Source organism: Drosophila virilis, chromosome 4 (assembly GCF_030788295.1).
Source record: "Drosophila virilis strain 15010-1051.87 chromosome 4, Dvir_AGI_RSII-ME, whole genome shotgun sequence".
NCBI classification, from domain to species: domain Eukaryota; kingdom Metazoa; phylum Arthropoda; class Insecta; order Diptera; family Drosophilidae; genus Drosophila; species Drosophila virilis.
Genome location: NC_091546.1, coordinates 5,403,328 through 5,428,807, shown reverse-complemented (window position 1 = coordinate 5,428,807; position 25,480 = coordinate 5,403,328). Strand labels below are relative to the sequence as shown.

The 25,480-nt window shown below is 38.0% G+C and overlaps 4 protein-coding genes and 1 long non-coding RNA gene across 12 annotated transcripts; 2 read left to right on the top strand and 3 right to left on the bottom strand.

The window, feature by feature from the left end:
• Window positions 1–682: 682 nt before the first annotated feature.
• Fam92 (CBY1 interacting BAR domain containing protein Fam92) lies at window positions 683–3,055 on the top strand. Of its 5 annotated transcripts, XM_070208811.1 has the most exons (7): window positions 683–698; window positions 782–946; window positions 1,004–1,163; window positions 1,220–1,360; window positions 1,421–1,936; window positions 1,999–2,193; window positions 2,798–3,055. In XM_070208811.1, coding segments are annotated over exons 1-7 (1,287 nt in total). In that variant the 5' UTR covers window positions 683–696; the 3' UTR covers window positions 2,906–3,055. The 5 variants fall into 5 exon arrangements, with proteins under 5 accessions (XP_070064912.1, XP_032293987.2, XP_002052736.1 ...); XM_032438096.2 differs by lacking the exon at window positions 2,798–3,055 and having other exon boundaries at window positions 1,999–2,356; XM_002052700.4 differs by lacking the exon at window positions 683–698 and having other exon boundaries at window positions 807–946; window positions 1,424–1,936.
• A 67-nt stretch (window positions 3,056–3,122) lies between these two features.
• LOC6628313 (heat shock factor-binding protein 1) lies at window positions 3,123–3,998 on the bottom strand. 2 transcript variants are annotated; one of them, XM_015173113.3, is made up of 2 exons: window positions 3,646–3,998; window positions 3,123–3,476 (listed from the first exon to the last, which is right to left on the bottom strand). In XM_015173113.3, the coding sequence occupies exons 1-2, from the start codon at window positions 3,742–3,744 to the stop codon at window positions 3,333–3,335; spliced, it is 243 nt and encodes an 80-aa protein (XP_015028599.1). In that variant the 5' UTR covers window positions 3,745–3,998; the 3' UTR covers window positions 3,123–3,332. The 2 variants fall into 2 exon arrangements, with proteins under 2 accessions (XP_015028599.1, XP_002052737.1); XM_002052701.4 differs by having other exon boundaries at window positions 3,123–3,494; window positions 3,646–3,891.
• An 857-nt stretch (window positions 3,999–4,855) lies between these two features.
• Window positions 4,856–22,231, top strand: LOC6628314 (ATP-binding cassette sub-family G member 4). Of its 2 annotated transcripts, none has more exons than XM_015173046.3 (7): window positions 4,856–4,983; window positions 18,689–18,811; window positions 18,872–19,207; window positions 19,268–19,506; window positions 19,800–19,946; window positions 20,005–20,514; window positions 21,156–22,231. In XM_015173046.3, coding segments are annotated over exons 2-7 (1,836 nt in total). In that variant the 5' UTR covers window positions 4,856–4,983; window positions 18,689–18,809; the 3' UTR covers window positions 21,758–22,231. The 2 variants fall into 2 exon arrangements, with proteins under 2 accessions (XP_015028532.1, XP_032293982.1); XM_032438091.2 differs by lacking the exon at window positions 4,856–4,983 and adding an exon at window positions 12,042–12,576 and having other exon boundaries at window positions 18,689–18,806.
• Window positions 6,542–11,680, bottom strand: LOC138911247 (uncharacterized). 2 transcript variants are annotated; one of them, XM_070209176.1, is made up of 2 exons: window positions 10,406–11,680; window positions 6,542–10,350 (listed from the first exon to the last, which is right to left on the bottom strand). In XM_070209176.1, the coding sequence occupies exons 1-2, from the start codon at window positions 11,678–11,680 to the stop codon at window positions 10,339–10,341; spliced, it is 1,287 nt and encodes a 428-aa protein (XP_070065277.1). In that variant the 3' UTR covers window positions 6,542–10,338. The 2 variants fall into 2 exon arrangements, with proteins under 2 accessions (XP_070065277.1, XP_070065276.1); XM_070209175.1 differs by having other exon boundaries at window positions 10,428–11,680.
• On the bottom strand, window positions 14,988–25,428 carry LOC26530746 (uncharacterized). Its single transcript, XR_001450196.3, has 4 exons — window positions 25,296–25,428; window positions 24,990–25,238; window positions 24,820–24,912; window positions 14,988–15,168 (listed from the first exon to the last, which is right to left on the bottom strand). It is a non-coding gene; the product is annotated as an uncharacterized lncRNA (long non-coding RNA).
• Between the last annotated feature and the right edge of the window lie 52 nt (window positions 25,429–25,480).

Below are 25,480 nucleotides of genomic sequence, written 5' to 3'. Positions count from 1 at the left end.
ATTTTAAATTATAAAATTAATTACGGTTTTTTTTGGGTTTTTTTTTTTTTTTTTGTCTTTTTTGGCTGGGAATTTTTACAAGTTGTGGCAACAACATTCTTGCGGTTGCCGAAACACTTAAATTCCAAAGAAACTGGCATCAAGGTCAGGACAAACTGATCAGAATTGAATCATATTGATTTAATTACAGTTGTTTGCTTTCTCTCTTCCTTCTTCTTTCTCTTTCTTTTTGTCATGGATCTTGTGTTTAAATATAGAACAGCTTTTCCATAGCTGGCTGCTGTCTGTCTACGCCCACGTACACATGAGCTATGGGCGCCACATGCTCTTGACCCTGACACTCTTTATATTGGGGATATATTTTGGACGAATCTTTAAAAAAAAAAACACGACGATTGAAATGTATTTAACTTAAGACTTTATATTCGCGACGCACTCTAGACCATGCTTGATGTTGGCGCCATCTGACGTTTACTAGTGAAAATTACAGCCGGCTGCAAGCGATACTATTGCTTTTAAGTACTATCGATTGCAGTTAAATAAAGTATCGATATTCAAAAACCAATGCCGCAAAACTTTGAAATTTAATTTGCAGCTGTCGCAGTTTTCTCAAATTAAATAAAAACTGTGGATTAAAGAAACTTTTGGAAAATCTGTTTTGCCAACATGTTATGCTTAACAGACTTAACGATATATATGTATGTATGCGCCGCATAAAGCAACCCTGCGTTGTCCTGGCAACATTTTTGTTTTGATTTTGTGTTTATAAAAAAAAAAAAAGGGCACACTTTGAATTTGGCATTAAAATGTTTCGACGCGGCAAGTTCTCCTTTCTGAGCAGCAAAGATGATCGCATCAAGATAATCAACGAACGCATTAATCTCACCGAACGGCATTTGATGGAAATGTGTTCAGCATTTTCGCTGCTCACACGGAAAATGGCCAAGTTAGCACGAAAATTTGTTGAGTTAACAAGTTGCCTCAAGTTTTAAGCCCATTACAGATACCGCGATGCACACGATGAGCTGGCCAAGAATATTAAAAACTACGCCGATGACGAGGAGATCAACGAGAGCCTCTGCAACGGCCTGAAGAGCTTTACCAATGCGCTGACCATAACCGGCGACTACATGGATATCAATGTGCACAGGCTGGAGCTGAAGGTGACATGGCCTGGCAAAGGGCGATGCACAGACAGACTAATTTGTTTGACTTTCAGATAGTCAACGAGCTGGCGCACTTTGAGCAGCTGTGCAAATCGACGAGGGACAGTCTGCGCTTGGCTGTCATAGCCCGGGACAAGGAGGTGCTTAGCCAGCGCCAAATGCTGGAGCTCAAGTCCAAGTTTGCGGCCAACAATGTGAGTTGTTCAGAAAGTAAAGCGATCGCTGGCTAAATAGAAAAAGAGATCCCCTTCAAGCAGAGCGCCGCCGATTCGGAGCTGTTCAAGACCAAAATGGAGGTGCAGCGCACCAACAAGGAGATCGACGAGATCATCAGCAGCTTTGAGCAGCGCAAGCTGCGGGACGTAAAGCAGGTGCTCAGCGACTTTATACTGATTGCCATGAAGCAACACACCAAGGCGCTGGAGGTGCTCAGCGCCAGCTACTACGATGTGTGCAACATCGACGAGCGCGACGATTTTCTGCAATTCCAGAAGCTGATGAAAACCAAAGAGGAGCCCACCGCACGCAAGTCAACGCTGAAGAAGGGTCTGCGCGCCCAGTCTATGGACAGCCTGGAGCGTGATCACTTGAGTCCGCTCAAGCGTCAGCATAAGCTATCCAGAAGCAGCAAGAATTTAACTGGCGCCGGCATAAGCCGTTCCAGCAAGGCCGAACCGAGCGAGGAGGAGGAGGATGATGAAGACGATGAGAGCGAGCTGGACGAGGACGACGACGACGACGAAGACGATGAAGAGCAGGAGGAGGAGGCGGTAAGCTTTAGACAAGCACACAGCAGAGAGCATATCTGTGATAATCATTGTAACCGAAACAGGAGAGCGAACAAAGCGCCGAGGAGGTGGGGCAGGAAGAGGGCTCCGGCAGCGCCTCAGACGATGAACTGGATCAGGAAACGCCCTCAACCCCACTCGAGAATGTGTTCGGCGTGAAGACGCGCGGCAAGGACTCGTCCAGCAAGCCAGCGCGCCAGACCGTCAAGCATCCGTTTAAGGCCGTGGCAGCCACGCACGTAAGATTGCAAAAGCAATTCCATGTGCCCCAAAACTAGGGAACAAGGGAACAGCTTAGCACTCATTTGCATAGCTCGCCCGCGCTTGCCCACAAAACACACGCCACATTATTTATCCCAAATAAACAAGAATCGAAGCAGCTTCGGGCAGCCGAAGTCCAAATACCCTTGCAGACCTTTTCTGGGTGACAAATATTTCCATATAAAATGTTAATTAATTGCCAAATATTCCTATTGACAGTGCTAGGATGTGGTAAAGATTCTGATGGAATGAGAAGCGCATAGAAAGGCTCATGGCAAACTCTTGAAAAACAAACAGCTTTACCTTTGCTAAAGCAATGCGATATTAATGATATTCTCTTTATGTCTATACCTATGTCGAGCAATATTTCCGATAACTATATGATATATACGATCCCGTCGAGAAACATATTCCCAGTTACAATAAGATAGCTTTAAATTTTGTAAATAATTTTAAGAACTGGAGACATCTTTCACACAAAACTCAAATTCCCCTCTGCAAGGGTATCACAATAGATGAATGCATAACTAATCAGGTGAAACCTTCCCCCCTCCCCCTGAATCATGCACCCTCTCGTTGCAGGCGGCGTTCAGGAAGCCGCGCACGGAACGCGGCGCGGGAATAGCAACTGAGGTGGCAGCCGGCGGAGGACGTCGCCTGGTGACCGTTGTTGAATCGAAGCGTGCTTAATACTAACAGTTTGACATGAATTGAGGTTTTATGTTCTGTTTTTTTTTTTTTGTTTTTTCTTTGTGTGTGTACAATTCTCGATTTTTAATTGTAATTAAAATTGTAAGGCAATGTTGCGAAATTGTTTGCCTTGCCTCGAAAACAACAAAACTTTCAAAAATGTACTTAACTTAATTTTGACAACTTAAAACTATGCAAAAAAACGAAATGAGCAAAATTTGGTTTGATTTTTGTGTTTTACAGTTTGAGAGCAATTAAATGTGGGTGCACGGGATGTGAATGCTGGAATTGTTACAAATGTATCTGTGTGTGTGTGTGCATGAATGTGAGTGAGTGTGTGTGCGTGTGCGTGCGTATGTATGTTCGATGTATATGCTTTATGTGAATGCGATATGTGCCTTGATTATGGGCGTGGCACTGGCACTTATTATTTCTCTGGGGCCGTTCCCTCGACGCCCGCCTGATTCATCAGATCCGCAATGCTCTTCTCCAGATCATCGATGCGATTGCCCATATCATCGATGCGTGTGATGATTTGATCCGACATCGTCTGGAATTTATCCTGTACGTTCTGCAAGAGATTTTGTACCTAATAGAATAACACAACACACACACACACACATGCACGGAGAGATGGAGTGATGGAAAGTGCGGGGGAAGGGCGAGGGTCGGCGGCAGGTGAGCGGTGGCGTGTTGTTGTATTTACTGCTATTTAGTCGTGGCTTTTGCATTTTACTCACATAGATTGTCAGCTCTTGCATATTCTTGGGATCCGCATTGCTGTTCAGCGAGTAATTCTGATCCAGATCGCTGTCCATCTCATTGCGCATATCAGTCATATTGGGCTTTGTTTGTATAGTTTAAAAAAAAATACAAAAATTTGTAGTTTCTTTCTTTTTGCCCGTTTTCCTGCTTCTATTTGCGTCGGCGGCCGCGGCTCGATAGAAAAACTTTTAGCAAAATTGTCACAGGGCACAGCTGTAGCGCGATTGTAGTTTTTTACATACGCCGCCTATCGATATTGTTATCGATGTTTTTTTCCGTCTGATGCAGAGTTTGAATATAATTGCACACAAATAACTCGACGAAACTTTTACAACTATTTAGCACATTGTCACTTTTGAATTTTTAGTTTCATTAATTCAATTCTTGCATATTAACAATTTTCCATAAATATCACACTTCTTGCCGTTTATGATGTTCAGTATTAACTGTGAGCTTAACAGAGCTGTCAGAACTGTTAAATCAATAAAGCAGTGTGACCGCCTGTCCACATAGCAACAGTATTTCGATAGGCAACCGAATTCGATAAGCTGGGCGCCACATATTTAAATATTTTCATTACAATTTTTAAGAAAATGAACTTGCACTTTCCAAATACCAGTAATTTTATGTACACAACTTTATTATACAATTAAGTTGTCAATGAAAAATATCAAAAATATTACATTAATTGTTTTCCATTGAGAAACAGCTGATAATATTTATGTTTGCATTGCAGTCAGGCGATTAACGATGCGCTCTCTCTCTCCCTCTATCTCTCTTTCTCTTAGACTCATAACTGGTCAAACTTGTTTTGCTGCTGCTGGGGCTGAGACAAAGGAGCAGAGTGCAATGTGGGCCTACCACAAATGAATCTGTACAAACCCTGAATTGAAAAAAAAAAAATGTGTCGCATACAAATAAACAACAACAACATATTATGCACTGCGTGCAAGAAGAAAAACACACCCCCTGCAACGGCAGCGCACGATGAAGCGAACATAAATAAAGACAGCGGCGTTGTCAGTTGCTCACTGCAAGGGGTCGCACACGACCGATAAGCGCACTCAGCGCGCCACTGTAAAACAAGAGAGAGCAAGAGAGCAAGAGAGAGAGAAGCAGCGAGAGTCGTAGCGCGCGAGATAATGGGCAACAAGCAGAATATAATTTTCAGTTTTTCATATATGAAAACAGTCTGTGCCATGTTAACGGTCGCTGAGGATCGTACGTCGTTGACTGGACGCTGTCGCATATAGATATAAAAATATAACAAATATACAAAACGCGATTATTAAACGTGAAACGTTGAAATTTGAGTAAATAGCACATTACAATAATTATGTATTAAAAATGTAATTTGTGTGTGCGACAAATAAGCGTCGAGTGTTTGTGAGCGAGCCTGTGTGTGTGCGTGTGTGTGTGTGTGTGCGTGTGTATTGTGTCATATCAGCGCAGATTGTATTACAACAACAACAACAACAAAAGAGCTAGCTGTTCTAATCAGTAACTTTTGACCAATCAATCGAAAAACAATATTTGTGGCTTACATTGAGGTTTAGTGCGACATTTTTAAGAATCGCGATAAGCCGCAAAAGAGGCCAAGCAACACGTTCACATTTGGCACAATGTTACGTTGATGTTCTAATAAGAACTAGCGTGTGTGTGTGTGTGTGTGTGTGTGTGTGTGTGGTAGCGTGGCCAATTGAAATAGAGACTAGCAAATGACATATATGAAATAGGCCGAAAAAAACAGGAAGATAGATCAACACACACACACACACACACACAAACACACGCGCGCGTAGATAAATAGATACGTATGTGGTAATCGGCTGGCTTTTGGCGCTCAGCAGTGCGAAGAGAATGAGAATGAAAGTGTGTGCAAAGCGTAACCAAGTAAAAGTTAAAGTAAATGATTCAACAATTAACAGCAATTACCACAACAACAACAACAAAAAAAAGATTAACAATAAAAACTATATATTAATGTGTGCCACTGTTAAGATAGGCAAAACAAAGGCAGAAGACGCGCAAAAAAGAACACTTATAATTCAAATATATGTACATATGCATATATGTACGCACACATATATATGTGAATAAATATTCATTTGCCTGCCTCAAGTGCATTCGAGCTTTGAGTGTGTTTTGTTTATAAAGAGCGAGAGAGAGAGAGAGACAGAGAGAGAGCGGGAGAGCGTCACATATGCACTAGTTAGACTTTTTACGTGTTGCATAGCGCAATTACACAGGATCCGAGTCAGTTAAGAGCACTTCAAAATAAGAGCAAGCCCAGTTCCGTTGGCAAGAGCGCAGCCTAATGAGCGACACGTGTGGGACAAAGCACAACCAACAACAACAGCAGCAGATGTCACCGCAAAAGAAATCGAAAAGCAGCACAAGAACAACAAACCGCTTTTGCTCTCTTTGAGCTATTTTGTGCCTACTTGTTTTGGGGCAAGTTCTGATTAGCAACAGTGCACTGGCAGCAGTGCCCTGTTCCTCACTCCGCTATCATTCCGTCAGTTAAAAAGCTAATGAACTCGCACACCCACACACACACACAGAGAAGAGGCTTTTAAGAGCGCGCCGCTCATTTCGTTTTCTTTATATGTATGCGAAAACAAAAACAAATAAACAGACCGAACTCATCAACGCGTGTAGCAAACATTTCGGTTTTTTATTAGCATTTTTTTTTTTTTGTCGAGCCTAAAAATTTATTTATGCATAATTTTTTTTTTTTTTGTTCTGTTTCATGCCGCGCCCTTAAGAGCGAGTGAGACAGAAGAGCAAAGTGTTGAGTGCAAAGGGAATTTGAATAAATTTAAACAAATTTCGAGAGAAAAAAAAAACAACAACAAAAACACAAACAAGTATTATTAAAAGTGTAATAGTATGATTTTCTTCGTTGATTTAACTTATGTTCGGGTTGCCTTTTTATTTTTAACAACACGTCTTCTTACTGCTAGTACTGTAGAGAGACTGCCTTCCACTTCTTCTCTGCAGCCGCTTTTCTTTATCGATATTTACTTATCGTACTGTTATAATTAACATAGATAGTGACACTATAATACCCTGGCTAGGGTTACCAATGATGCTCTTATCCTATTACAACTCGGCCATCCTGACAAAGAGAGCTCCCGATCTCTGTCTTTTATATGTGTATCTATCTTTATAACTAATGCTTATTGCCTATTTTCGCATCCAATGCTTAAAGTTTTGGCTATTCCAGATACCAACGTACGGGTTGCGAGATAATTGAAAGCCTTCTACATCCTTTAACAAGTATCTATCATTTTTTAAAATCTTTTCTATACTATAAGGCCCTTTATATCTTGGTATTAACTTTTTTGAAACTCCTGGTGTGCTATCAAAATTTTTTACCATGACATAGTCACCTATTTTATATTCTACTGATACTTTCTTCTTTTTATTAATCCGCTCTTCATTTCTGATTTGAGCTTCTTTTTGATATATTTCTCCACTCTTTCTTATATTTTCTAAATTTCTTTTATCACACGTGTTCACCTGTGTAAACTCTTCTAATTTTTCTTTTAATTCATCAACAACTTTTCCTTTCTGTTGTAATCCGAATAACATTTCGCTTGGAAATTTCTTTATGCTTTTGTGTTGTGTGTTGTTTATTGCATATTCAACATTTTCTATAATAACATCCCAATGTAAACCATTTTCTGGCTCCGCCATTTTTGCCATCATCGGACCCAAGTCTCTATTCAACCTTTCCACCTGACCATTTGCTTGCGGACAACCCGTTGCTATTTTAATATGCGTTACTCCCTCATTTTTTAAAAATTCATCAAACTCTTTTGCAGTAAAACAACTCCCTCTGTCCGATACAATGAACTTAGGTCTACTATACGCTCTGAAATAATCTTTTAATGCCTTAATCGCTTCTTTCGTACTTGTTGTCTTTGCTGTATATAGTCTAACAAATTTTGAAAATCCGTCAACCACCGCCAATATATATTTATTAGCCCTTCCTGCATTAATTGGTCCATAATGGTCTATATGGATCATCTCCCACGGTTTGTTTCCTTTCGGTATGCTATGTAATAGTCCTTCACTCTTACCCGTCTTGGGGGCGAAGGCAATGCATTTTAAACAATTCCCTATATGCTTTATTGCTTTTTCCTTAATATATGGGAACCAGTAACTCTTTCCAATGGCATCGATCATCTTATCTCTCCCAGCATGTCCCAACTCATCATGATATTTGTAAAGTACATGTTCTTCCATATCCTTTGGTACATAAAAAACTAATCTGCCATCATTTGTTTTTCTGTAAATGACCCCATTTCTCATTTCGAATAGCTTGTGCTCTTCTTTTTCTAACATCTTTCTAATATCTACCAGTTTGTCATCTTTGCTTTGGCAAATAACTAAATTGTCCTCAAAACTATTGGATTCAATAACTAAAATGTCCTCATAACATCTGCTTAACGCATCCACATGTTGCATTTGCTTGCCCGATCTATGCACTAACTCAAAATCGTAATTTTGTAGTTCTAACGCCCATCTAGCAATTCTCGGATTTAAATCTATTTTGTTAAGCGTTAAAGTTAAAGAGTTGCAATCTGTCATTATTTTAAATCGTTTTCCCTGCAGATATATACGAAATCTGCGTAATGCGTAAATGATGGCTAGCGTTTCTAACTCAAAACTATGATATTTAGACTCTACTTCGGTTGTTCTTTTAGAAAAATAAAAAATCGGGTGTAATTTCCTATCTTCTTTTTTTTGAAATAAAACAGCCCCAAATCCCACTGCGCTGGCATCACAATGTAGTTCTATTTCTTCTTTGTAATTATATATTGATAGTACTGGCGCCTCTAACAATTTATCTTTTAACATATTAAAACACTTAAACTCCTCTTCTCCAAACTTGAATTTCTTATCTTTTTTCAATAAATCATATAAGGGTTTAGCTAATATAGAAAAGTTTAAAATGAACCTCCTGAAGTAGGAGCATAACCCTAGGAAACTTTGTACTCCCTGAATTTTGTTTGGTATTGGAAAGGATTTAACCGCTTCTAACCCTTTTTCATCAGCCCTAACGCCTTTACTATCCACCACAAATCCTAAATATTTAACGCTGCTTTTAAAAAATTCACACTTATCTAATTTCAACTCTAATTTGTTTTGCACCAGTCTTATAAACACTTCCTTTAAGGTCTCCATGTGTTCCTTTATGTTTGTACTTGCTATCATAATATCATCCATGTAAACAATTACCTTATTATCTTTTATCATATCACAAAATATGTTATTAACAAATCTTTGAAATACATGTGGCGCAGTTTTTAAACCCATGGGCATCCTAAGAAATTCATATTGTCCTAAAGGGGTAACAAATGAAGTGTATTTAATAGATTGCTCATTAACAAAAACATGAAAATACCCGTTTTTTAGATCCAACTTTGAAAATACTGTTTTTCCGCATAGTCTGTCTAATAAATCGTCGATCAATGGTAGCGGGTAGTTGTCTCTACATATAATTTTGTTCAGTCTTCTAAAATCAATACATAACCTCATGTCTCCAGTTTTTTTCTTCACTAGTACTATAGGTGATGCATACTCTGAACAACTTGGCCTAATGATTCCATCTTTTAAATAGTCGTCTAATAATTCTTGCAACTTTTCTTTTTCCATATAAGATAACCGCCTAGGTGTACAATTAAATACTTTGTCGTTTTCTAATCTTATGCTTAACTCATGTCTTAATTTTGGCTGATTTGGCCTTTTCGCTTTTACATAAGTATTTTCAAATAAATTTTCAAATTCACACTTTGTGCTGTAATCAATATCTTCACTTAAAATATATATATTTTCTCTTTTGTTAGAATCTTCCCAACTTATTGTTAAGATATCCTTCTCAAAATTCTCTTCTAACACTCCCATGATTTCGCTATTCACTGGCGCTTCATTAACATGATTATTAATTTTAACTGCACTGTTTCCTATATCTTCTATAATCACTTTTTCAATCCCGGTTTGATTATAGATAATTTCATCACTAACAACTTCTTCACTATCAGGTTCGAGCTTAAGCTCTCCATAACTAACTATCTCATCACTAACAGTTTCGATCCCAATCACTTCATTTCTAACTATTTCACCACTAATTATTTTATTTCTAACTATCTCATCACTACCAACTTTATCACCAAGCGTTTCCGGACTAACAATTTTCTCACTAACTAATTCATCACTAACAGTTTCATTACTGACTATTTCCTTATTAACGATTTTATCATTTAACAATATAGTTTCATTTTGCTCGTGTTTGATATCTTCATCGTCCACTTTTTTTTGTTTTTCTTTGTAGCTTGTAGCTATGATATCATTTTTACCATTATTCTGGTGATCAACTTTATGCCCGTTCACAATTTTTAATGTTCTTAAATCAATATTTAAACCAAAAGAATCCATAAAATCTCTACCAAGCACAGCGTCATACCTCATAGACTCATTTGCCACAATTATAACATTAAAATAAACATTTATTAACTTTTTCTTCATAAAACATAAAATTTTTCCAAAATTTTTCAATTTACTTTCATTTAAACCTACATACGAATTTGCATCTGGCATACGCTTTACTTTTAATGGCACAAACTTTTCCTTTAAAAATGAAATAGGGCTGCCAGAGTCTATAAGGCATTCTGCAATTATTGATTTGTTAAATGAGTTACTAAAATGAATTCTTAAGTATCTTACATATTTGTTTTCCATATCATACTTTTTATTTGGACATCCTGCTATTAAATGATCCTTTGAGCCGCACGCATAGCAAGATCCTGCCTCCCGTTTGGGCTTTAAACAATCTTTGGCCCAATGGCCCTTAACATTGCAATTGTAGCAACGTTGTTGTTTGTCCGCCTGTGCTTCCTGTGCAGTTTGTTTCACTACATGGTTTCGTACCCGTTTAATTGGCAACTTTATAGCTGCAAACGCACGTAAAATTTGAGCCGGATTGGTAAAGCAATGCATACTAGCTTGAGTGCGCAAGTTTTCGCAAGGTATGCCTCGAATAATACCCTCCATTAACTCCTCTACATCAATGTTGATGTCCTGTGCCAATATGCTTTTTTCGCTAAAATATGTGGCGAACACCTCATCTGGTTTCCAAACCCGATCCTCGAACTTCTGTCGTAGTTCCGACTTCGAAAATCCTCCCCCGAAGGCCAAAACCAATTGATTTAGCATCTCGTCAATCGGAGCAATGATGCGCATAGGGTCTGCATGCAACCACTTCAAAGCACCGCCTTTCAATTTGCTTATACAAAGCAAGTGCTGTTGCATATCATTTAGTCTGTAGATCTTGGCCACATTGAAGAATTGCATTACCCATTTACGCACCTCACTTTCTCCAGTAAATTCTAATAAAATTTCCTTGGCTAACATCATCGCTCCAGTTTGGATGCAATTATTTAAGTTGCCTCCGACAGCGTTGCCACTTTCGTCGATCCTTCCAGCTGCCCCAGCGTTGCCCGCTGCACCAGCGTGATCAGCTGCACCAGCGTTGCCATCCGTTCCAGTGTAATCAGCTGCACCAGCGTTGCCATCCGTCGACCGTGGTCTTTCTTCAGTGTGACCATCCTCTAGCTGCAATAAATCGCCGACTTCACTTTCTTGCTCTCCCCCGTCGCTCCCGCCGATGTGCGAGTTGCGGTTCACCGTTACTTGAAATTCTTCTAGGAATTTTCGAGACGCTTCAATTTCGAGACGCATCAATTTCAGCATCTCGGCGCCATTTGCTATTTCGTCACGCTGTTGTTGCATTATGTTTTGCAACTCATTTTGAGCCTCAATTGTCTGTTCCTTGTTACGTTGAACTTCAAGTTCCTTTGCAGCATCGTCTCGGATATCCACTGGTACCTTATTTAATCTCGCCATCAGCTCAGTTTTGGTACCCTCTGTTGGCAAATTTAGTAATGCCAACCAACTTTTCAATGTCGCTATTGACACGTCATTTATATTTATATTTTCCATTTTGTTGTGTTTTTTTTTTTTTTTCTGAGTCAATCCCACTTCTGATATTGTAATAGTATGATTTTCTTCGTTGATTTAACTTATGTTCGGGTTGCCTTTTTATTTTTAACAACACGTCTTCTTACTGCTAGTACTGTAGAGAGACTGCCTTCCACTTCTTCTCTGCAGCCGCTTTTCTTTATCGATATTTACTTATCGTACTGTTATAATTAACATAGATAGTGACACTATAATACCCTGGCTAGGGTTACCAATGATGCTCTTATCCTATTACAAAAGTAACAAGTAATTGCAATTTGATGACCAAAGCGGCCGCAACAAACGTCAAAGTTTTTAACAAACAACAAAGGAAAACAACAAAATGTCCAGCTGGAGCTTGGCCAGCGCCGTTTCGCCCACGGTGTCGGGCGTTGCCGGTGACGTCATCAGGCTCAACAATCTTAAAGCCTGCGCCTCGGCCTCCGACATAGACGGGGCAACAACGACTGATTATCCACAGAACAAAGCACGTCCAACAACGCCAGTGCCCGCCAAGAAGCTGAACACAAAGCGGCCGCCACATCTGACATTGAACATCCAACCTACAACAGCAACAGGAACAACAACAACAGCAACAGGAACAACAACAACAACAACAACAACACATGATCACGATGCGCCGCTCGCGGAACCGGAGAATATTGCGCTCTCGGCCAGCTCATCCATTTATGGCACACCCCTCGGCTCTGCCGCGCCGGAGAGCTTTGCCAGCAGCCAGAACACCAGCTCCGGCAGCCACAGCGCCAGCAGCACGGCCGGCTCCATTTTTCCCCACGAGCAATACAAAACGATCAAAAAAATTGATATTCAATTCGATAATGTGCGCTATAGCGCCAGGTTTGGATTCTTTAAGAGGGGTAAGTGAAACGAAGAAGATTAAATGTTCCCTGTGGGCGATTCAAGCGATTCTTTAACTGTCCTATGGCCATTTAATGTCACCCTGTGCTCAATTAACTGACCAGAGAGAAGTTAAAAGGGATGTAATTGGACACCCTGCGCTTAATTTGATGAGTAATTGACCGTCTTTCACTTTGAAACACCCTGTGCTCAATGAGAACTTAAATAAGTTGATACAGCCAGTGGCACATTGAAACACCCTGCGCTTAATTTAATGACTAATGAGAAGTTGTTAACTGACATTTAATGACTAATGAGAAGTTGTTAACTGACATTTAAAGACTAATGAGAAGTTGTTTGAGATGAAACATTGGGGATTAATTTTAAATTGAGTCTTTCTATATGAATCACGCTGTTCTTTCAATGAGCAATGAAAAGCGTGAAGCATCCTGTAGTCAATTTAAAATACATTTGGGAACTTTAATGACTAATGATAAGTAGTTAACTAAGATGATACACGCTGTGGCTCATTGAATGATTATTCACTATTCGATGGTACCGTGTGGAAAGTCTCTATGAATCTTCCTTTGCTCAATTCAATGTATAATGAGAATAATAATCAATATGAAATATCCCGTGGTTATTTAGAGTACTTTTGGGGGTCTATCTATGAAGCACCCTGTGCTCATTTCAATGTATTTCTGAGATGAAGCACCATGTTGGCCTCACAGTGTGAACTTAGATAAATTTAACTATGAAAATTATCATCCAAGTCTAAACACACTGTGGCCTGTTTTATTTGTATCGAGTCGTATTTAACCATGAAACACCCTGTTTTAAGACCCACTTTTTTTTGTATTATATCTACAACCATTCTCCATTATTACTCAATCAAATAAACAAATCGGTTTTGTGTTCGATGTATTCCATTGTGTTCGTTCATTAAATGTCTATTTTGTATTTTCCTAGGCAATCGTCACTCTATTGAACTTATCATCATTGGCTGATCTTTAATAATTACTCATTGCTGCTTTGTTGAGTGCCCCTGTGCCAGTCCAAAATGTCACGCTTTGGTGCGTGTTTTAATAACAATACACATAGGCTAGAAATACGTTTATTTTAGCTACCTAAATATGCTCAAATTAGTGGCAAAACTTTACATAGAATTGGCCAAAAATACATGCATTGATTTGTTTATAAATATGCATATTCATTGTCCAATGAATTAGTTGAGCTTCGTTGGAAAAACATTAACGCATTACGAAACTGATTCAGATTTGACTATTGAGAACTTTCAAAGCACCCTATACACTATTGCATGGATGGAATGATTATTGTTACGTGACACCCTGTGGCACATTGGTGCATTGAGAGCTATTGAGCGCTTTGAAATACCCTGTAAACAATTTATGGAACTAAAGCACCCTGTGCGTTATGTAATCAATAGAACGAATGAATGGTATGATTTGTGCTTTGTAACACCCTGTGATATGTTGGTGTATTAAGAAATTATGGGCTATGCAGCACTCTGTGCTTAATTTTGTTAAACTTTTATTGGGAAACACCCTATGAAATACGTTATAAGAGTGTGAAAATCGGTTTAAAGCCTGAAATACCCTGTGTCATACAGTTTTATTTTATGAAATACCCTGTAACAAATATACACACATTCTTCCATTAAATTTGATTTTATAAATTTTTGATTTATGAAACTATTTTCTATAAATTCTAAACCTTTTCTTAATGCTAATGTAATTTGAATCTATCAAAATCCTAATGCCCAGCTGATGTCCAATTACAAATAATGCATATCTAATATATAATAAAAGTACTTTGCGAGCCCGAACCCAGAAAATATATCATTTTAATTTACCTAATTTGCGCAATTAGCGAGCCAAAAATTTAATAGAGCGGATGAAGAGAAGAGTCAAACTTAATCCTCACTCTATGAATGCCTAAAGATATAAATATTTAGGCTGATTATTCCAATACAACTCAATTGATTATCATCTGGAAGGTATACGCATAGGCACAGCTGTTAATATTTGTACTTCGTACTAGCTAGTTAATTTAGATTCACAAAGAAAATATCTACACATATATTATGTGCGGGACTTATCTACGTAGTCGCTGGGAATCAAATGAATACATAGAAAAACAAAGAAAAAACAAGCCTTAAAAGCTGATAATGATGAGTAATGTCAGCTAAACGATTTAGTTCTATAGAAAATAAATTAGAGAACATAAAATAAAAATAATATGCCAAAAAGTTGGGACACGTTTCCAATTGAGCAAATCAAAGTTGTGCTCCGTGTGCAAGGGTCAATACGAAAGGTCGCTGCCTTATTCTTACTTATGATCAATTAAATAAATTTAAAGTGAAAATGTTAAAGCATCTACATATATATATAAATAACTTTATATAGTACTTACCACAAATTGCGAAAGAACAAGAGAATTGGGTTACATGATCAGTTGATGGGGATCGTTCGGGTCGTCATTTGCCTTTGTCGTTTTTTTTTTTTAAATAATTTTTTATGGGTTTCACGCAAACGATTTGAATATTTGCATAACAGTTGGGCGTGTGTGTGTGTGTGTGTGTGTGTATTTACCTATATTACAAAAGTGACGAACCGATAAGATTTGTAAGTTATATATATATATATACATATGAATCTATATACCATATAGAGAAACAGTTTGTAATAATTGTTTCTAGCTAGTTTTATCAAGGGACCTTCGAGCAGAGTCTAACTTACGCCCCACTCTATGATATAAATGTTTAGGCTGATATGTATATCTATATAAATACATATATTCCTATCCTAATTACCGCACATTCGGGGCAAACATGTTTGATATATATTTGGAAATTCGTAGTTAATAGAAGTTTATTGTGGTATGAATCAAGGTGAGTCACCTGGGGTTTAGTGTCCTAATAGGTTGTACGACACGTGCCAGAGATACCGAAACTCATAACTGCATAATTGCCAATGGATGACTAATGCATCAATTCATTACGAGTGTGCCCAAACACAATATGAACATGTTCATAATTTCTTTTTTTTTTCTTTGGAGGTGGGCAGTTCGAGGCCCAGAGTTCATAAAAAAAGGAAACTTATCTATTTGCTTATCAGAATGTATGAAATGTCTAAAAACTACAATTACAAGTAAATCACAATGGAAAAGCAAATGCCTAACTAATAAATAGATAACAATTAACAACAAGAGGCTCTAGTCGACAGTTCTCGACTAGCAAATACCCTGTACCCTCTGCTACCAATAATACATCACATCTCTAGATCTTCTGGGTTCAGAGATTCTTGCAGAGATCCCATTCAAACGAAGGGAGTGACAGAAAGAGGGGTAGAAGTTGCTTCCTTTCTGCTTATTACATACTTTTTCACAAAAACATGATACCCTTTTGGGTTGAGGGCATAAATATTGAACGTGATAGTTCGCTTACACCATAATGGAACTCGGAATGGAAAAACGAAATAAATATTTAAACAAATAAATAAATAAATATTGGCCATATATTGCCTAATCGTAGCTAACCGTATCATAATTGTTGACCTGGCAACAAATCTGAGACAATATAAAGGTCGCCAACGTTTTAATTAATATCACTTAAGCTCCATTAAGTAGTATGCATGTTCTTTCATTCATTTGATTTCACATTGTTATTGTTGTCGCATCAGCTTGAGTGAGTTTTCCTGTGTTTATTTTCTTTGGGCTTCCTCATAGCGGAACATTCGTATTATTTTCAGCTCCAGTTTCACATTTCCCCGGTATTATTATAAAAAAAAAAAATTCTAGCGCGTGTTACGTATTAGATTTAATTACTGAACACATCCGATATACGTTGCGTGCCGTAAGATCAAAGAAATTATATCAACATATTTTCAAATGAAGTCACTTGAAAGGTCAAAAATAAAAACTTCCTGATTCAAATAAAAACAGACGCGAACGCAGATTAATATTATAATACGATTTCTACCCAGTGCGTTTTTCGAGATTTAAAAACAAGTTTAGTATATATTACAGCTTGAATTTAGTTCCTTACATCGATCATAAGCCCAAAGTTTGATGTACTTAGTTCTTATTAGCCTCCTTAAATTCAGATCGGAATGGAAACTTTTATATATTATACAAATTAAATATATATTTTTAACAAATTTATATTTTGTACATTTTAATTTTATTTTATTAAAATGTATTAATAATCGATTACTAATAATACATTAGAGTAGCCCAACTAAACATCTGAGAGACTAATTAGCGCAACAATATTTCTAATATCGTCTAATATTATAATAATATAGCTAATATTATCTAACCAAAATCTAAACCTAGATAGTTAATGTATTTAATCGATAAATATGTGTGCTTAAAATCAAGCCTAGATCATTTTTATGATAAATCGATTGACTACTTTTGCATCTTTCTAGCCCTCTTTTAAAACTAGCCCAAAATACTTTTATGGCTAAGGAACTTTTCGTCTATCTCTAATACAACTGAAAAGTCATAGTTTGCAAGTAATAAAAGCAAACAATAAATAGATAAGCGGCATTCAGGGATTATTTTGAATGCGTTTTCACTAATCCGCATTGCTGATTCCAGCATTAGATTAAGACAATGCAATTATAATGCGAGAACGTGTAGACTAATGATAGCATTGAAAACCTTGTGCTATTATCATCGATCGGTGTAAGCTGCTTTTTTTTTATTTTTTATTATGATATGTCCATTGCGAATACAATGTCAAGCACAAGGCCATGTCAGGGGCTCTGTTGGCTTCCTGCTGCGCCAAGCAGACTTTATCAGTGCAATAAACAGGTGGTTGGCCAACACCTTCACAACATCTGGCAGAAAACAAATAGTCCAAATGGTGCTGGCATATGGCATACGGGAGTCGTAAACCGAAACCGAGTATAACGATAAGATTCGTGGCGATCCGCAAAAACCAAAACCAACATGATAAGAGCTTCGGCTGCGGCAAGACTCTGCCCGATTAGCAAAATGGCCAAATACCTGAGTTAATCGATAGATTATCATCAGGCCTGCTCTCCAAAGCCAAGGTATATCGGCCAGTGCCATAAAAAACCTAAGGCACTTGGCACAAAAAAAATAAAATAAAAAAATACCTTCGACAAGCAGCAAACGACAAATTGGACAAATGTGTTTTTTATTTTATGGCATTATCATTGCCAAAGGCGATTAGCTTACATGAAACGCGGCTAATAGGCCCCCTTTATCAGCTGCAAACTGTTCCGAGGCACAGTAGCAACAAGAATTCCCATAACCCGAACCACTTCAACAACTTATTATATATAAAAACTATTCGTTTTCATCGAATCGCCTATAATTGACTTATGATACGTCTGGGAATGGACATATCTTGAATATTTGAACAACTTTTCATGACGTGTTCCCATTTAAATATGGCCAAAAAAGCTTTGCTTAAGTCGCTGAAACAGGCAGAAGGAATATATATATAGGAATATATATATTGATCAGGGCAAGAGACTGAGCTACATCCAAGGAGATGCCTCGACTCAGAGATTAGAGAGTTTAGATATGCAATATGTACCCAATTCCCATATAAATTTAAATGTTCCCAAGATCGATAAATATCGATTTCCATAGGGAAATGAAAGATACTTGATGTATATATATTATTCTAGAAGATACATGTCAAATGTGAATACTCGAGCTCTTATGACCTAAAACGCCTAATTTTGATATCGATTTTAATCGATTGCTTGGCGAAGTTATCGTTTATCGGACAAAACTCGTAAAGCGCAGACACTGAGAGGAACTACGTTCAAAATTCTCTAGCTCTTATAGATGCTGCGATCCTTCCGTTCATTCATAGAGTCAGACAGATCTTAACTAGATCGATATGAATATTGATGCTGATCGAGAATATATATACTTAATGGATTCGGAAATACTTTCTTCTGCCTGCTCCATACATTTTTTCTTTTCAATAGAAATTCTGTGTTTCCCACATTCCAAGATTCTTGGGCTTTGCTTGAGGTGCAAATAGGCTGCCAAATAATATTGACAAGATTTTCGTTTTTTCCCTTGTTTAATTGACTTAATTCCCATTTGATTTTTTTTTTCCAGAAAACAAAGACATACTGAAAGGACTCTCGGGCTACTTTCGTTCCGGCGAGCTAAATGCCATTGCCGGACCCTCTGGTGCGGGCAAGAGCACGCTGCTGAACATACTCTCAGGCTATACGTAATGTAACCCGGCACTTTAACAAATTTCCTATCGTTGACTCATCAATGAATATATTTCTATAGGTTTAATGGCTACACAGGCGATTTTCGCATAAATGGCAAGCGACGCGATCTGAAGGCCTTCAAGCCGAATGTGGCGTTCATTACGCAGGACACGTCGCTGCAGCCCTACCTGAGCGTCAAGGAGGCCATGCATTTTGCTGCCAATCTAAAGATTGGCACACACATGTCGCCGGCCGCGAAACGTGAACGTGTCCTCAGCATTCTGGTCGCCATTGGCATGTACGAGAATCGGAATACGCACACGGGCAATCTGAGCGGCGGGCAACGCAAGCGTCTGGCCATTGCCCTGGAGCTGGTCAACAATCCGCCCGTGCTGGTGCTGGACGAACCCACGTCGTATGCAGCCATTTGCAGTGAATCACCTTGAACTCAACTAAAGTGTCACTTTTCTTACAGCGGATTGGACAGCTCCACGTGCAACCAGCTCATAACGCTGCTCAAGAAATTGGCCGTCGAGGGTCGCAATGTCATCTGCACCATACATCAGCCCAGCGCGCTGACCTTCTCCATGTTCGATCATCTCTATGCCATAGCCGAGGGACAGTGCATTTATGCCGGCGGTTCCCAGAATCTGGTGCCCTTTCTGGGCGCACTCAATCTGCACTGTCCCGAGTCCTACAATCCGGCGGATTATTGTGAGTTGTGTGAATAGCGATAAATTAGAAGTAATAGCCCGAAGTGCTCGACTAGTAGATACCCTAAGCTGGCCTAAAATGACCCAGCTCGAGGGCTAGATCAGGAATATATATATATATATACTTTGAAGGGTCACCTACTACCTCATATATACAGTATAATCTCTTTAGCCCATTTATTGAAACGTGGTTCGATTCAGCTTTAGATTCGGCTATTTTGGCAATTAAGCCCGAGTTTTTATGGATATAGGTCTAATTCAATATTATATATGCTGTGTTTTTTTTTCTTACAGTAATGGAAATAGCTACGCATGACTATGACACGGAGGACGAACGGCAGGTGGACAAGCTGATTGCACTCATGGACAATGGACGCAACGATGATTACAGGCAAAGCAAGACGGCGCGCGTGGCACAGCTGGCGGCCATGCGTAAAGTTGGTAAGCTCACAATTCAAGCCCAACTTCGAAATTCCCTTCTCAAAGAGCCAACTTGCAGAGCAAATGATGAACTCCGGCCTGCTCACGCCTGTGACGGCGCCCATCATGTCCGGCGGAGTCGGGCATTGTCGCCAATCGTTCAACTTCAAGCCGTTGACGCCCATCAATGAGCTCTCCTCACGCATCTGGGATAGCCAGATGGGCTGCGACGATGCCAAGTCCGATGCCAATTGTTGTAAGCCAAAGAAAAAGAAGAAGAACAAGCCGACCATGTCGATGCCAACATTGGAACTGGATCCGGCGCATCTGTGCAAGCGCGAGAATATCTATGCCACGCCCTTTTATCGACAGCTGAGCATATTGCTGCTGCGCACCTTTCTGCTAATCTGGCGTGACAGCTCGCTGACCACGATGCGCTTTGGCATTCACCTGGCCATCGGACTGCTAATTGGCTTCCTGTACTATGGCATTGGCAACGATGCCGCCAACTCGATGAACAATTTCCGCTATGTCTTCTATACCATCATGTTCATCATGTACTGTGCCTTCTCTGGCATTCTGGTCAAATGTAAGTCTGGCTTTAATGTGGCTTTAATCGTTAAGACCAACTAGTTAACTGTCGTTCGGGTTCGGCGCTTGAATTAGGTTTCTTGATAGAACCAAACACAACCCCCAGATCGAATTCAACTAACAGATTCAAAGTTCACTCTAAAAGCTGCAACTATTCAGGATTTGGATCTCCCCATATTCAAAATATCTAAGAAGACTTGTAAGGAAGTGGAAGTTTTTTTGAAAAATCAGAAAAGTTTTGCATATAAAGCTATATGATTTATTAGTTTGAAGCAGAGCTTTGGTTAGATATCTTGAAAAACCAAAAAAGTTTTCCATGCAAGAACCGATTCTACCTATTTTCTAATTTCGATAAATATACCTTCTGCCACAGAAAGACAAAGAAACTTTCCATGGCGGTAGATTAAGACTGAGACTTAGATATTGATACTGATCGAGAATATGTATACTTTATGGGATCGGAAATGTGTTTGACTGTGAATAACACATTTTATGAGAAAATAAGAATGCTCCGCATAAGTTTGCATATTTAAGATTAGTTGCAAAATGGCTCAAAAAGTTCTTTAATTTCCGAGTTCCGATTTTCTCGATCGAAGATTTATTTGAAACTTATTCCGACTTCCATTTCTGTTCTTGCAGTTCCCGTGGAGCTGCCGATCGTATCGCGTGAGCACTTCAATCGCTGGTACTCGCTGCGCGCCTATTATGTGGCCATTACGCTGGCGGATCTGCCCATACAGATAATCTGCAGCTCGCTGTTCATAGTGCCCACATATCTGATGACGCGGCAGCCGCTGGAGCCCTGGCGCTTTGGCATGTTCTTTCTGATTGTGTTCATGACGGCGCTGGTGGCCCAAAGCATCGGACTGGCGGTCGGGGCGGCATTGAGCATGAATATGGGCGCGATACTGGGACCGTTTTTCATATGTCCGTTTCTGGCGTTTAGCGGCTTCTTTCTGCAGGAGAAGGATGCGCCCGTCTATTTGCGCTGGTTCTTCGATGTCTCCTTTCTAAAGTATAGTCTGGATGGGGCTATGCTGGCCCTGTTTGGTTACGATCGGGCGCGTCTCGAGTGCAACGAGATGTACTGTCATTTGTCGCGACCCAAGCACATACTCAAGGATCTGGATATGGTGAATGCCAACTATCAGTTGGCCATTTTCTTTATGTTGGGCCTGCTGATTATGATGCGCATTTTGGCCTTTTACATCATGTCCTTCCGACTGAGATTATTCAGATGATACGATACTGTGCCGGGACGGGCCCCACCCGATGCCACATTCCGCACACAGTCGATACAGTTTGTTTTATATATAGATGACACATATATATATATATATATATATATATATATTTATAGAGGTGTACAAGTGCGGGTATATTTATGATTTCTTTTAGCATTTAATTGAGAGAACCATGTGCCAAAGAATTGAACAGCGTTTAGCATAAGGAGAAATCGTGATATACATACATACTTATTTTATCTATACCCAACACCAATTCACAATTCCCTAGCAGCCGTATATATATATATTTATACGCTTTATATATATATATATATACAATACCCTTAGCATAGCCCTGTATTCTCTGTACAATCGTATTAATGACACACCATCATCGACTATTGCTTAGTTTTAAGCGCATGTACATATTTTATTAAGCTCAAAATAATTTGTCTGAACCTGTTTTGAATAAATATTAAATATTTTGTATTCATATTTTTGTAAGATTCTCTTTTTGTCAACATTTAACCACTGTGCGGCAAGCGGAAAAATAAAACGAGAGAGCTCCCACAACCGGTTCCTCCATGGAGGAGCTGTTCCCAGTTCCCTAAACTTGTTTTCTAACTACACAATTGCTAGGAGAAGGCAGCTGGCCTTCTTGGGGGGGAGTTGCAAATGTAACTATCGAAAATTATAGCTGCAATTGTGGAAAAAGCATGGAAAACTGTTTAATGAAACATTTCTGTTAATATTTTGCACACCCTCCGATATCGGGTGCTAATGGAAAATTACTTGAGAGTTCGCTACATAAACTAATATAACAGCTGATAAATAGCCTGTGCCTATATTTTCCACACCCTCCGATATCGGGTTTTAATGGAAAATTACGAAAATATTATTGTAAGATTTCTTGAAGCTGGACCAACAAGTTTTTGGCTCCGTAAGAGAACAAAGAATCAAGCCCTAAGGTATTAGTATAAGAATATAAATAAATGCCAGGCTAGTTTAAATATATCAAATTTATATTCTATTATATTTATATAAGCCAGAAATTCTGTCGTTTTGTTTCGATAAGCTGGTTCGCTCACAGCATACCAGCCTAGATCCAACCGGATCGATGTAAGCGCGACTCAAACATGTTGAGGCTCGCGTTAAATTTGATGAATATCAACAGTTGCCGGCACAAAAATGAAAATAAACACCAATTGAATTCAGTTGTGTTTTGTATTTAACCGGAGTGCAGTCAACGCTTTAATGTTTATCGGCTACCACACGCCATATCGAGTGGGGGACGCGACTTGAAAATTTAATTGGGCGAGGCCCGAAAACAAATAAAAATAGTACAAAAAGTGCTACAAAAAAACAAGTATCAAGTGTATAAATCAAATATATATATATATGAAGTATATATATAAAGTATATTTATCAAGTCCAAACAGAGGAAAATATTTTCTATAAAGTAACTATTTTTGTGTAAAACGCAAAACAAAAGCTTTGATTGGAATTGGCCGGCGGAAAAGGCAAACCAGTTTTCTATTTTCAAACGAAACGCGATGGAAAACATTTGCACTTATTTTACAGCTGCACTTAATTAAAATATATATATATATATGTGGAAATTGTATTATATACTCAATTAAACTGATAAGCAGCTGCAAGGGAAAGCGTTTCAAATCAGCTGCATTTTTGCAAATTTTGCATATATGCGAGACATTTAATATGACAGGAAGCGTAGGCCCGAGCATAATACGCAGTTTAGCATTTAATTTGTTTTATTATTCTAGTCTTCTTGTCATTCCCAATTGATTGAGGCACGCTAATGAATACTCTTGTTTCAAGAAAAATAAAAAACATTGCATTAGCCCATGGACAATAATTTGTTAGGGTATTGCATACGTTTAGGCGCATTCAGATATGTTACCAAAAATCTGGACGATATCTGCGACCATCCCAGAAATTCGACAAAGTTCGACAAATGTTTTTGCACTAATTTTAACAGTAGGGAAAAATGACTGAAGATTAATTAAAAAAAGTAGTCCGAAAATTAAACCAGCTTTAAATTCGAATTTTATTTCTCCTATTTGTTGCTATTCTTGTTTAAATTATTAGATTCTGCATTTTATTGTTCTTTTTTTGATGTCTTTTAAAAAATATTTGATTCTGAATTTGAAAGTTTTTGTTTTCACTAAAAACAAAAAAGCAAATAAACATAAAATTAATAAAAAAAAATTGTATTCACCAAATTTTACACATTTTAATTTTTTAATATAAAATTGTGATTGTGAAAAATATTCCAAAAAAAAGTTTTTTATTTTGAAAATATTTATCGTTTCTTTTTTAATTAAAAAAATAAAATGTTGTAAATATGATTTTGATTACCTTTCGTTTTTCGGGAAACATTTAAACATTCAAAGATGAAAATCGTTTAACAATTTATTTCATCCCAAATTATAGAATTTGGTAAGAAATAAAAAACTATTTGAAAAAATGACATTTTATAAAAGGCTACGAGAATGTGCAAAACCCTAGTAAGAAGTCTAGCAGGAGCATTTGCCATGTCGATTTCCGGACTGTAACTTTAGAAATTTTGTTTTAATTGCTTTGCGGCAATAGAAGATTATATAATTATAGGGTATTACGCAGTCTATTGCTATTACGCGGCATTCCTTAAGGTTGTTAAGTGCAACAACTAATAATTTGCAGTCATTTTTGCCAAGCTTATCGCAATTGCATTTCAAACACAAAAAACGACTAATCAAACCGTCGCCGACTGACCACAGACACACCACAGTAAATTAAGCGAGTGCATTAAAAAAATCAACCTATTAAATGCGTCTTCAATGTGTTTTCATGAATGAAAGAAAATAAAAATTTGTTTAAAATTGCTTCTTGCCAACTTTCTAACTTAGCGGGGAGAAGAATTACAAATTATTATCAAACTCTTCTCTAAGATAACAAGAGTTAGCTATGGGAAACAAATTCAGCTAACGAGCTCATACGATTAATCAATCAATCAATCAATAAACACTTTTATATAAATTGATAAATATGTAAAAAATATTTCTTAGATAACTTACTGTGAAAACATTCAGCTGTTCAGTTGTCAGGGTTTATGCTGGCGTTAAAGCTGTACGTTAATCATCAGTTGGGTTTTCTATCAATCAATCAGACTGAAAAAAAAAAACAGTTTTATATATAATGAGATACGCATAAAAAGACTTTCTAATTATACGCTAAGATAACTTACTGTGAAAAATTTAGATGTCCAGCTTTAAGGGTTTGAGCTATGCGCTAATCTTCAGTCAGTCAATCAATCAGGAAAAACATCTTTATATGCTTTATATCTTTTGGTTTTCATTCAAATAACCATCTGTGTGTTGATTTTAAGCCATACAGTCAATCAATCAATCCGAAAATCAATTTTATCTGTAGAGAGATACGTATGAAAAATCTTTCTCAATATGTGCGTCGATCATAAGTCAATCAATCAATCAGTCTGGAAAAACAGTTTTCTATTTAGAGATCTTTCTAAGGTTATACAAAGAGAACTTACTGTGAACTTTTCCGAGTCTGTGCTGTGCGTTGATCATAAGTCAATCAATCAATCAATCCGTCAGGAATATCAGGTACACAATCTCTTTATCGTATTCATGTATATAACCTAAGCTTCTCAGCTTAACGGTTTGAGCTGTTCATGATCAATCAATTAGTCAAACAATCAGCCAGGAAAAAAATTTA